Below are 12,629 nucleotides of genomic sequence, written 5' to 3'. Positions count from 1 at the left end.
CCCCCTTTTCTGGCACAGAGTGTCTATATATTGAGCAATCACATTCTCAAACTGAGAAAACGGCAAAAAATTGTTCACAAGGCATCAACTGAGAAATGGGATGTACCTTGGCTGTGCCCAGGGTGATTTGGGGATGTTTTCACTTCACCCTGAGCCACAGGACCCTGGGTCCCACAGGCCCTCAAAGCACACAGGCCTGCCCCATGACAGTCCAAGGTGGTGAGCCGCACTGACCCCAGCCTTGGCTGCCCAGGCCACGGAGGTCAGGGCTGGTGGGCATTGTCTGGGGTGGGGGCCTTCCTCTCTGGGTGTCCTCTGTCCGAGGGGCCTCTCCCATACCCACTGAAAAGGGCCTCACTGAGCGCTTATTCTCTCCCCACCAGGGAGGGACAAGAACACTCCAGGCTGTGGGGAGGGCCAGGGTCCCTGAGCCACATACAGAGTGAGAACCCACGGTTCCTCCATGCACAGAAGGCCTGGAAGGGGGTCAGTACCTGCCCAGTCAGGCAGGAGGACTCAAAAGGACAACAGCTTCTGGCCAACAGAGCCACCAGAGCACAATCTCAGGGTCTGTAGCTAGACCCCTACTCCCCGGCTCTGTGGCCACTGTCCTTCAGGACATGCACAGTCACCTGAGCCCCCCGCAACCATACACCAACCATAAGGAGGGGTCCTGTAGGTGGGCAACTGGACATGGGATCTATGCCAAGGGGCTCACCCAGGCTGGGAAGTGGGTGTGGGCCGATGGTTGTCCTAGGAGTCTGCCCACCACTGCTCTTGTTCCTCCAACCTCTGGACCTGCCTGGCCACAGCCCAGCTCCACCCAGGCATGGTGGCTGGTGACCCCAGCCCACCCTCTAACCCAGCCCCAACCTGTTTGCTAGGGGCTCTTCATCTCTGAGCTTCACAGAAGCGGGGGGTCTTTCTGTACTCAAAATGTAAGACACATTTTGTTTTCCTGCAGTCTTTTCTATTCCAGGATGTGGGGGTGAACCCAAACCAGGCTGTGAGCTGAAAACTGTCTCTGGGCTTTGCCAAGTGTGCTGGGCAGGGCCAGCTGCCCCTCCCCAGCTGCACCAGGTGCCTGAGCCCTAGCTCCTCCTCTCCTTGCAGTGCAATCCCCAGCCCCCCAACCCCCAAAGTGCTGAGCTCACACTACCCCCACCCCAAGAGCCGTCCTCTCCCTCCCAGCCTCCACACCTGGCTCAATCCCACTGCCTCTGTCCAAAGCCCCAGGGCCTCTTGGCACACGGGGGGCCATTCAGCTTTGAATTCCCCTCCAGTCTTTTCCATGTAGGTGCTCAGTCTCCTCACTGACTTCAAAGCTCCCCTTTCCCTTGGGGGCCCCCCTGTGGATTTACCCAGGAACCAGCAGAGGGACAGACTGGTGGATAGCTCAGTGAAAAGCTCCAACCGCCACAGCCTTGAAGCCAGGGGTAGGAAGGGTGGCCCCAGGGGAGCAGCAGGGGAGATTGGAAGCCTGGAGCCTGCAAGTGCTCCCAGTCTGCATGGCTGCTGTGAAGGTGCAGAGGCAGGAGCCTACTGGGTTCTCCCAGACCAGCAATGTCAGAGGACATGGGAACCATGTTATGGCCTGAGAAGACCATGGATCAGCCACGGCTTAGCTCCTGACAGGGGCTGGGCTGTGTACACAAGGCACAGGCAGGTGACAGGTGCCACATCTGAGATCAGCCTGCCTGTACCAAGTCTCCCAGGTGCCCTCATCCCTGGTGATGACCCCAGTGTGGGCGGCACATGCGCCAGCCAGAAGAACCACACAGGCCTTGCAGCCTCCTGCGAAAGGTCTAAGACACACAGAGGGAGCCCCTGCACCCATACACTAGACGCACTCAAGAGACTGACTAGCCTCCCGACTGACAGACCAGCCGCCTGAGAACGCTGTACTGAAAGGGGCGTCCTACTGAACAAATGAGGACAAGGAGCCCCAGGAGTCCCTGGCATTTCAAGGTGGCCCATGTGCCCTTGACCTGTTGTACCCTGCAGGACGATGACCCGCATGGACCTCAGATGAAGGTGGGCTGATGGCAGTGGATGCCTGCCACGGGCGTGGCCTCTGAGTCCCAACAAGCACAATGTATCTTATTGTACAAGCAAAAAGTCACGTGCCCCAAACCAGCATATCCAATCCAATTGTTAAAAAGCTTAATTTTTCTGTTCAAAAGACAAAAACCGAAAAACTCCACAGCTTTTGATTCATTGGCCAATTGTTCTGAGGGATACTGCACAATTTGGGATGTCCCCAAGCGGGTGTGCCACTGCTGGAAATGCACTTCCTGGCACTGAGCAGGGCCCAGGGGTCTGAGGGAGATGGAACGGAGCTTGGTTTAGTAGAGAAGCGAGGAACTGCATCACTGCCTGCATCCCTGAGGTCACAGGAGGTCACACACCAAGTCAAGTGCTCCGGCTGAATGGAAGATAGGAAGGGCCGAGCCGGGAAGGACTGATGCTCTGAAAAAAGAGCCTCAGTGGAAGAGGGTGCTCTCATCTCTTGGGGTTGGAGAGGGAAGACGGGGCAGGGAGATTATGGAGGGGCCAGACCTCCCCTATGGGTGGGGAGGGGCTGGGGAAGCCCGAGCTGGAGCACCTTCCCTCAGCATTTCCACATGCAGGGGCTGGTGGGGGGTGTGCCGTCTTGGGGGCTGGAGTCTGGCACAGAATCACACCCTCCAGGGAGCATTAGGACTATATCGGCTGGCTACATGCATGTCTTCACAGTGCACATGTGTGAAACACACCATGCATCTAGAGAAAGTTGGGGTATCTTTTTGTTGTCGCTGCAACTGGGGGCAGCAGACATGTATATTTGCCGCAATTGCAACAGAAAGAAAAACTACGTCCAACATAAAAAAAGAAAAAGTCAAATAAATGAGGTGACGAAAGAAATGCAGAGGGCCCCTGAGGTCTGGGGCGGAGGCGCCCAAGGCGGGAGGTGGGGAGCCGCGGCACATGCTTTGGTGCTGGGCGCCAGCCAAGAGCATGCACACGCGCTGCCGGGGGCCACAGGGTGGGCATGGACGGCTGTCGTCCAGCAGATGGGCCGTGGGGCTCTACTTTTGATAGTACGTAATTTCAACGGGGTGGGGGAGGCATCCTATGACATGTATGAAAGGAAATGAAGACAAGGAGGGTTGGGAGGGAGACACCAAGGGCCAGGAGGTGATAAATACAAAAGAACAAATACAGACAGATGGACACAGATACGGGTCCACTGAGGAATCGAGCACGAGGTTTGCTACTAGACTTATGGGTCCCTCTCTCAGACGTTGGGTGGGAAACCGTCCAGCCTGCAAATGAATATAAAGGGAAGAAAACAAAGAGACACTCATCAAGTACAGGTTGCTACGATTCCTCCTCCACACCAACAGCCACACCAGCTTGTTATTAACATCCACGGCTCCACCTAGCCCAGCCCGGAGCACCAAAGCCACTGGCCACATACTTGGGGAGGCAGCGGTGGGAGAAGAGAAGCGGCCTGAGGAGAGTGGGCAGGGTGGGCGGGGTGGGGCACCTTCACCTGTCACCATGACTTCTCTGGACAGAGATGGTGAGGACAGGAGAGCACCTTATCGAGCAGCCGTCCATGGCAGCGTTGACAAGAGAGTGTTTCCTCCTCAAGGCTGAGCCCTCAGCCCCCTGCCGTCCCTCCTGACTTTGGGAGGACCTGGTGCTTAGCACCATCTGGCTCCACTGCAGGGAGTGGGGTGGGAGCCACGGAGCACTCAGTGAGATGCCAGGTCCCCTCCCCTCCCCGTCCTAGACTGAGGTCCATTCTGGCAAAGCATCACCTCCCTGAGCTGCTGACAGCAAGACTTGGTGATTGTTGGAGCAACTCTATTCTTTCATCCAAAGACTACACCTTTTCCTTTCCTTTTTTCAAGAAGCTGTTCAGCAGCCTTTGCTGTGGCTCATGTCCCCCTAACAATATGGGCGTGCTCCTGGGGACTCCACCAAGGCCCTATGTGGCTGGCACATGCTTGGAGACAGGCAAGCTGAAAATCACCTTGGCCACGCACTCCGCCTCCATCACTGGCTAAGCCGGAGCAGATGTCCGAAGACAGGGAGGCTCGGACGGAGCAGGGCTGCTGGGTCTGCACTGCCTCCCCGCATGGGCGCGTGCTGGCTGCTGCAGGCCCCGCACCGGCTTGGGCAGGGTCCTTAGCAGGAGGGCCTCTGCTGGAGTCAGACAAGTGACCTGGGCGGGGGGAGAAGGCACGATGAGGCGCCGCTGGGCAGGGGCTGTGTGGGCCAAGTCTGATGCCCCTGTTCTTTTTGCTGGGTGACCTTGGGGAAGCTCAGAGTCTCCTGCAGACAATGGCACATGGCTGGGTCTCCTGTGAGGGGATGCTGGGGAAGATCAAAGAAAGTATCCAGTCTCCACAATCCTCAATGCCCTGCCGGACCTTTGTTGTGCAAATATGGTGACCAGAGACACATGCCTGGGCTCACGGTGGCCTGTGTGCTTCTCACTTTAATTAGTGTCTTCTTAGCTTTGGGAATTGGCACTGAACTTGTGTAATCTGTGCCATTTGTGGACATGTGCCCTGCAGGTTACTGGCTTATGGTTAGGGAGGCCTTAGGTTGGTTCACTGGTGCCTTCCCACCTGGCATGTTCGCAAATTTAGGCTCACTGGGTTTCCACCCGGAGCAGCGGGGCTCTCAGCCAGCGAGCACCCTGCAGTGCCACTTGGGAGGCCTCTCAGGAACTCAACATGCAAGGACATGGGCTCGTGGCTGCTTGGAGCCAGGCCAGTGCCACCCCAGTGACCAGTGTCACCTTTAACAAAGCCAGGAGGTCATCACCATCTCCCCCAACACCCATAGTCAGCAGGTTGGCTGCCATACGCCTCAGAAACAGAGTCACAGGAGCAGCCACCATCCGTCCAGCCGAGGCAGTGCCCTATGGGGAGTGGCAGGCGGGGGAGGGCTTTCCTGGCATGCTCTGCAGCCCAGGGCGGCCGAGGGCCCTGGCCCCTCACTTGGGGCTGAAACCAGACTCCAAGCAGCCACTGCCACACAGCTTGGCTCTCTGCACCGAGGACAGAGGCCCTGGGCTGCGCTCAGCTTGCAGTTACTTCCCTGTTTGAGTAAGAAAAGACTCAAAGAAGAAAACCCCAGGCAGAATTCCAGGTCTGAGGGTGTCACACCTACACTGAGCCTGCCTCCCAGGCTCACTCAGGGTACTCCCAGGCCCCATGCCCCCACAGCCCCCAGTGCAGGCCCCCCGTCTGGCAGCGGGCCGACCTGTGCTGGAGGCCACGACCTTGAGCTGCTGCACCAAGGGGTTCAGCAACTTTCCCGCCTTCAGCTTGCTCTTGCTGGTTTTCCTCCGGCGGCCGGTGGGGGGCGCCGTGTGGAAGAAGCCCACACTGGGGGGCAGCGGCTTGCCCAGGCGACGGTACAGAGCCTCAATCTCCCGCTTCTGCTGGCTCTGCAGCTCTGAGATCTCCTTCAGGTGCCTGGAGGGGGGCAAGAGGCAGGAGGGTGGTGGGCTTCCTCCTGCTGGGGGGAGGATGCCCTGTGAAAACAGGTGGGGGAGGAGCTGAGCCACTCGGACAGCCACACAGGGGCTTCTAAATGGCACTGTTTATATCTAAGCCAGGCAGGCGCCAAGCTGGGGGTCTCTGGCGTCAACAAGCTCAAGGACAAGCTCAAAGACACAGGTGAGCCCAAGGAGCTGCACATTTTCAAGTACCCAGAATCATAACCACTGTTGCTCTTTGAATGGTCAGGGGATGTGGCCATGCTTACACTTAGGCTTTCAGTAAGAGCCCTAAACATTAACACAGCTGAGAGCTCAGAACTGAGAGGCTGCCTGAATTTATCAAGCAAGGGAGCACAGAAGGCATCTCAGATGAGGGACAGCACCGCATGACCAAGTCCCTGAGACACTTGTTAACGGCAGGAGGCTTCCAACTCAACACGTCCCTGCTGGGAACACTGTAGAAGGTTACATGTCATCATGTAGGTGAAATGCAGGCGGGATCGCTGGTCATGGGCAAGGGCAGTGTCCAGGACAGCTGAAGGGAAGGAAGCAGAAGCCCCCTGCTGGGCCTCCCTGGGGACTCGCTGGTCCAGCCCCCTGGCCCTGCCTCCCCCACTACCTTCCTGCAGCTGGTGCACTGAGCTTTTGCAAGGCCCGACTCCACCTTCCCAAGGGGCCCCAGCTTCCCCTCAGGCTCATCTCCCCCAGCTTGTACGGCTGGGAAGACAAGTGGTTTTCATGGTTGAAAATGAGGAAGCAAGTTTTGATTTTACCTCCTGTATCATCAACACCTACCAAATTTATTTTAGAAAAATAACTTTGTTTAGCTACTAAAAAATAAATAAAAATAAAAACAGCAAGACCCTTAGTGGCTTTCTCCCTGAAACACCAGCGAGAAACAGCAACTGCTGTTTGCATCAGATTAGCTGCAGCAAGGGAGTGCTACTTCAGGAGGGAACACTGGGGGAGGCTGCTGGGTCAGCAGAGCGACATCGTATTCAGAACTGCAGGGCACAGCTGCACAGAGCTGCTGCTGTTCTGACTGCAATGTGACTCCCACGCTGGGGGTTTCCCCTGGCTGGCTTCCTGCAGGGCCCAGGGGTCTTGGGCTTCTGAAAGCACAGGCTGGGCCAAGCACAGGGCTCTGGGGCCCTAAGAAACACTGATGCTGGCATCAGAAACCCTAGGGTGAGAGCCTGCATTCTAACAGGTGTCCAGGGGGTTCTGATGCAAGTAAAGTTTGGGAAACACTGGCTGCTTCCCATCAAATGCAACCAAGTCCCCTCAATTCTCAACTGAGGTTCAGATTCTTCCCCAACCCCTTCTAAGGGGTCACTCCTCCACTAGGCTCCATGGCCCTCCCAAGGTCTACTTCCCCCTTTCTCAAGTTCCCTTTCTTGAGCTGCTTTAGTGTTTTTGTCCATTTTCCCCCCAGACTGTGAGCTCCAGGGGGCAGGGACCACTTGGTATATTCAGCACCTCACCCTGGGCCTTCAAGGAAGCCTTCCACGGGGTGAGTGCTCAGCACAGGGATGCCAAGTGAATAAATGGGGGGTCTCAGAATCCCTTCCTCTGAGGTGCTTCTTGGACTAGGCCTTCCCCTCCCACAGCTCCTCCCTCACCAGGCCCTGCCGAACCCTGGCGCTCAGCCTTGACACCATGTCTAGGCCCTGCCCCATCTCCAGGCCCCACCCCACCCTGGCTCCAGCCCCTCACCCAGGACATAAGCTCTCTGCAGAGCCTACGGCAACTTCTGCCCCCAGTGTTCTCACATCCAAACTCTCCTGCCCCCTCCACAAGGCTGGCCTGGCAGTGGCTGGCAGCTGGGCAGTGGCCTGGCCGCAGCTCAGCTCCCCTTGGTACCCGCTGACTGGTGGCTCCCCAGGGTGAGAATCCACTGAGAGGCTGTGCCTCTGCCCTGAAAGTTTCTAGGTCATGCCCACTTGGACCCTGTCCACCCTCAGGCCCCCATGAAGGCTCTGTAGCGCCATGTGGCCAGCCAGGCCACCTTCCCAAGTGCCCTGAAACCAGCAGCTATTTCAGCAAGCTCTGCCCTCTTGCCTCCCTTGGCCTCCACATGGTGCCTGTGGACATTCAGTGTGTCTTCCATGCCAGCACTGGCCACCCCATCCAGGCCGGGGCACACTCTTACCCTCTCTGTACACGGGGCCCCACAGAGAGGACCTCAGGAGAGAAAGGAGGTGTGACCAGCTCCCCTACACACCTGTGACTACTCAGTCACCAAACAGTACCCGCTCACAACCTGCTTCTCTGTCACGGGTGACTTCAGTCTCAGCCACACCTTAACAGCTACACTGCTGGGCCCTTCCCACCCAAAGGACCCATAGTGGGGGCAGAATAAATATTTGCTAGATGAGAAAGAGAGAGAGGGAAGGACAGAAGGAGAGAGAGAGGGACAGAGGGAGCAAGAGAGGGACAGAGAAAGCTAGAGATACAGAGAGACAAAGACAAACAGAGAAGACACAGAGATAGAAAGAGGGACAGAGAGACAGAGAAAGAGACAGAGACAGAGAGAGAGAGGAAGGCATGTCTCAGTGACACCCTGAGGCATCCCCTTGAGGGCCACCGTAGGAAGCCACCAGTGGGGAGGGAGGCCTGGGCCCCAGAGAAGCCAGGAACCAGACAGATGGCAAGTGGGGGCTGCCTGGCCTGGACGACACACTCAAGGCCACCAGGACAGGTCTAAGTCAGCCTGGTCAGTGCCCTGTCACCCTGACCCTGCAGCTCCAAGTGCATGCTGCCTGACTGGGACTTTAACCATGTTTCACAGGCTTCCCCCACACCCGGGAGGTGACAACGATGGACTGATGGGGTCAGAGTGTCCCAGGGGCTAGACTCACTTCTCCCGCAGACTCTGTAGTTCTTTCTTTATGTCAGCGTCTTCGAACTCTGAGTCGTTGTCACTGCTGATGTAGGATGACTGTGAGTGGAAGGAAGTCACGCTGATGGTGGGGACCTTCACAGTGGCCCTGCCGGGTGTCTCTGGACCTAGTGAACTGGCCCGCGAGGACCTGTGCAGGAAGGCAGTGGCCTTCTTGACAAAGTCGGTGGCCGCACTGCTGCCGCCAGACAGGGATGCCTCCTTCTGCACCGGGGGCCTCCTCCGCAGGCACTCGTCCCCGGAGTCACTGGACACAGGTTCGCCCATGCCGACCTCAATGGAGGAGGCTGTCTGCGCCCGCCGCACTGCCAGCTTCATGTCAGGGCTGGAGGGGACCTCGTGCAGGTAGACGTCAGGTGGGGCAGAGTACCTCAGGCTGTGGGGGGAGGCCAGGGTCCATTCGTCCTGCGTGCTGACCACCGAGAAGCGGCCCACGGTCTTGGCTGGTGAGCTGCTGTCCTGCTGCCCTGGCTGCTTCCAAGGGGACCCTGAGGCCTGATCGTCACACAGGGGTTCTGCTGAGGCTTTCTCACAAACCCCACTGTCCCGGTCTGTGGGCTCCACATGTGAAGTCACAGAAGCAGGCGCATCCTTGGGAAACAAGCAGAATGAAGAGATTCCACGTGAACCCCAGCAGATAGCAAAACCCCACCAGCCAGCCAAGGGTCTTCTCAAGGAAGTCGCCCTTACCTGGGGGGCGCTGGGTGCTGCGGGCAAGCCTGAGGCTGCCTGCCCTCCATCTGCATCGCAGCCCAGTGTGCTGCTGGAAGATGACTCTGCTGCAGGAACAGGGAAACCATTACTGGGGTTGGTGGAGGAGGAGACAGGAGTAGCTCAGCCAAGCAACCCAAACGAAATCCCACTGGGTCATCGCCAGATGGTCAGGGAAGAGGGCGCTGGCATTCCAAGGAGCTAGTTGTGTGCACCCACAGCAGTTTTGAAAACTGAAAAGAAACCGTGATGTCCTAGCCCCATGGGGAGGGAGGTGTCAGCTTTGGGCAAGCCTGCACAGCTTGACAGCCAGCACCCAGCTTTGCCCGATGTCTTCCAGCTTTAGAAGAGTCTCACGGAGCAGATCAACAGGCCTGATCTCCTGCCCTGCTCTGCTGGTGACCAGGGAACACCCACTGCACCTGCCTTGGTGTTCTCCATCTAGGGAGTGGGGCACGACATATTTCTGACCGGCTTTTGCAGGGTTGCTGTAAAAGCCAACGAGAGAAGCCGAGCAAGCTGCCAGAGCCAAGACCCCCACAGAGCAAAAGAAACTCATGGGCAGGCGGGGCTGAGCTGGACCTGTGTGCGGCAGCAGGAGCCAACAGAGCCTCCAGGGAGATGGGCCACCACACACACATGACTGCACTGTGTGTCCTTTGCACATCCCACATGGGAACTCACAAGAAAATCTATCCGACAATCAGATTCCTGTGGAGACCCAGTCTGGTTTCTGTCACGCATCCCCCCGACCCATGGGCAATGCTCAGCTCCCCTTCTCACATCCCCGTGGGTGGAGATCATCCAAATTCTGTTGCATACCTCCAGGGATGGGAGGATCACTACCAATCACACTCCCTCTGTTTCTAAACAGCTCTGCCTGCCAGGAAGTTTCACCTTTTCCAAACTACAATCAGTCTCCTTGGATTCCCCCACAAGTTCTGCACTGTGGGAAGAGTGTGGATTTTGGAGTACAAGTTATATAACTTGCAAGTTCCTAAAGCTTACTTTTCTCATCTGCAAAAGGGGCCCACAGGATATATCTCACAGCATGAGGTCAGAATCGGATGGAGTGACAAGGGCCACCCAGTGTGTGGCAGGGTGCAGGCACTCAGACACGACTGCTCAATCTCACCCTTTCCCAGGACACTGTCCTGCTTCTGCCCTGTCTCCCATCTTCCCCAGGCGAAATATCACCAGCTCCTCATGGGCACAGCCTCTGATCCCAGCGCTAGCTGCCCTAACCCCTCTTAAAGCGTGGCATCCAGAAATAAATGCAGCTGCCCCCAGGGTCAGCCGGAGTCCAGCCAGACCACTCCCCTCACTCTGCAAATACGGCCTGAAACTTTGGGGTCCAACCTGCCACTGATGCACACTGAGGTTTCTGTCAGCTGGATCCAGATTATCCTGCCTATACCCCAACAAATTCCAGGCTGACAGGGAACCTTGCATCTTAGAAGGGAGACTCAGTCATTCAGATAATGAAATGAGACCGAGAGCATGAGTTTCCACAGAGATGCACCACAGGCAGAGCCACAGCGGAAGCGCCTGTGTCAGGTCCCCAGGGATTTCCCTGGCTTGGCAGTGTCCCAGGAGTTGCCAAATCCCCCACCCCACCCCTATACTCTAGCCAAAATAACTATGGGTATTTTGTGGGTATCTGTAACCTTGCTGAAGAAATACAGGGGTGGGGGATGGCCTCTCAAACATGTTCAGACACTCAGTCATCAGAGAGCCAGGGGGGCCAAGACACAGCCCCCACAACAGCCTAGCACCCACAACTGGGACTTTCATCTATTTCCACAGAGGGAACTCTCCGTGGAGTGTGAGCATGTGGTTCTTTCTAGTACTCAGTGGGTTTTAATTAAGTCATGATGGGCTCCTGCTGTGTCTGGCCTCCACCCTAGCTGCTAAAGGATCCTTTAAAGGTAAAGGTAAAGGGTAAGAATGCAGATATAGAAGGTTCTGGGGCAAGGGAGGCTGGTAACACCTTGAGCTCAGTTACCTGTCACTGGTGAAGACGCTCCCTGCTCCTGCTCCGTTGTACCCCCTTGAGCAAGGGTCGTTTCTGACTTTTCCAACTGGAGGAAGAAACACAAAAAGGAAAGGGCTGTGAGCCTCACTTGCCAACATCTTGCACACAGCCTGTCTCAGGGGCTGCCCTCCCCCTGCCTGGCTCCTCCCTGCAGGGCCCAGTCACAAGGAGCTCCACACACCCATGACACTGCACATGCAAGACCCTGAACAGGGACTGCTTGTTGTGAAATGTGTGTGGGTGAGTCAGGCACGCAGGGATGGGTCACTGTGGGCGGAAGGACCCTTCCACCTACCCCCAGGCTCTGGCCTCTGCCCCAGACAGCACCTCTGGGACAAGACCAGCTACTCACCGAGGGCTGGGGCAGCTGGGCATCGCTCGGTGCTGGGGGTAGGGCCAGATCCCCCCCGGAGGCCTCGGTATGGGGTTGGTCCCCTCTCAGGGGCTCCAGAGCAAAGTCTCTGTCGCTCACCTCCACAGGGGTCCCGGCTGAGGCTGAGGAGGTAGGCACATGCTCCTGGTAGAGCAATGTCCTCAGCTTCTCATCCAGGCTCTTGATGGTGCTGTCCACAAAGCCCACCCTGGGGGGCGGCCCTTCCCCATCTGACTCCAGGGCCGAGGGCAGCTGTGGGGGGGCAGATGGCCCCAGGGGTGGGCTTGGGAGCTGGGGGGCAGCCAGGCTGATGGCCCCCATAGCAGTGGGGAGTTGGGGTGGGAGCTGGGCCAAGGAAGTCTGTGGGGCCCCGCTGGGCGGGCTGGGCTCAGGTGCCGGAGCCAACAGGGGCTCCCCTGGGGCACTGGCCTCCCTGGCTAGGGTGGGCTCCCCCAGACAAGAGGGGTAGTGGGAGGCTTCCGGAGGAGGGGCACAAGGTCCTCGGCCTGCACTGAGGGGCTGCGCAGCCAGCTCGGCATCGTGAGTCTCTGCTAGTGGCTGGCGGCTCTGATGCTCACTAGCTGGGAGTCCCTGGCTCCCTTGAGAAGTCCCTTGGCCCCCTGCCTGGATGGCAGTCCCTGACGCTGGCTCTGGCACAGTGTTGGTGGCTGGTGCTGCCACATCGGGGGGCGGAGCAGTCACGAGAGGGGAGGATGGTGCCGACGACGGGGCTGGTGCGCCACTGGGAGGGTTGCTGGGGCCCGCCTGGCTCGGGAGCCGCTGGCCAGCTAGGAAGGTGGGGAGCTCCTTCAAGAGCCGCTGGTCTGTATAAGCTGCTGGATCTAGAAGAAATGGGAAATGCCTTTTTACAGCCTACTTAGGTCCTATCTACTTGTCTCTTCCCTGGCCAGAAGGATGCCTTTCATGACCTGGCCACAGCCCAGCACACCGGCTTCAGTCTCCCCACACTCCACGTTCCCGCCTGCCCGCGCCGGTCTCCCGAAATGCCGTCCACTGGTCTCTGAGCAGCAACTGCTCCCCTCCAGGTCTCTGTTCCTGTAGTGCCCCTGTGGCCAAACTAGCACCGCCCACCCTCCTTCGTGCT

At 57.8% G+C, this 12,629-nt stretch overlaps 1 protein-coding gene across 8 annotated transcripts in view; it reads right to left on the bottom strand.

Annotated features, from left to right (window-relative positions):
- WNK2 (WNK lysine deficient protein kinase 2) overlaps positions 1-12,629 on the bottom strand; it is a 128,560-nt gene that overhangs the window by 15,659 nt on the left and 100,272 nt on the right. For 4 of the 8 annotated variants that reach the window (XM_063100674.1, XM_063100671.1, XM_063100678.1 and 1 more), the window contains 7 exons: positions 11,504-12,366; positions 11,122-11,197; positions 9,096-9,184; positions 8,365-8,996; positions 5,263-5,477; positions 4,022-4,213; positions 3,207-3,305 (listed from right to left, as the gene is read on the bottom strand). In XM_063100674.1, coding sequence (XP_062956744.1) covers positions 3,207-3,305; positions 4,022-4,213; positions 5,263-5,477; positions 8,365-8,996; positions 9,096-9,184; positions 11,122-11,197; positions 11,504-12,366 — 2,166 coding nt within the window. The remainder of the gene's footprint in view (positions 1-3,206; positions 3,306-4,021; positions 4,214-5,262; positions 5,478-8,364; positions 8,997-9,095; positions 9,185-11,121; positions 11,198-11,503; positions 12,367-12,629) is intronic. The other 4 variants (XM_063100679.1, XM_063100675.1, XM_063100673.1 and 1 more) reach the window with 3 other exon arrangements.

Source organism: Cynocephalus volans, chromosome 6 (assembly GCF_027409185.1).
Source record: "Cynocephalus volans isolate mCynVol1 chromosome 6, mCynVol1.pri, whole genome shotgun sequence".
NCBI lineage: Eukaryota > Metazoa > Chordata > Mammalia > Dermoptera > Cynocephalidae > Cynocephalus > Cynocephalus volans.
Note: the sequence above shows the minus strand (reverse complement) of the source record. Positions and strands in the feature narration are given on the sequence as shown.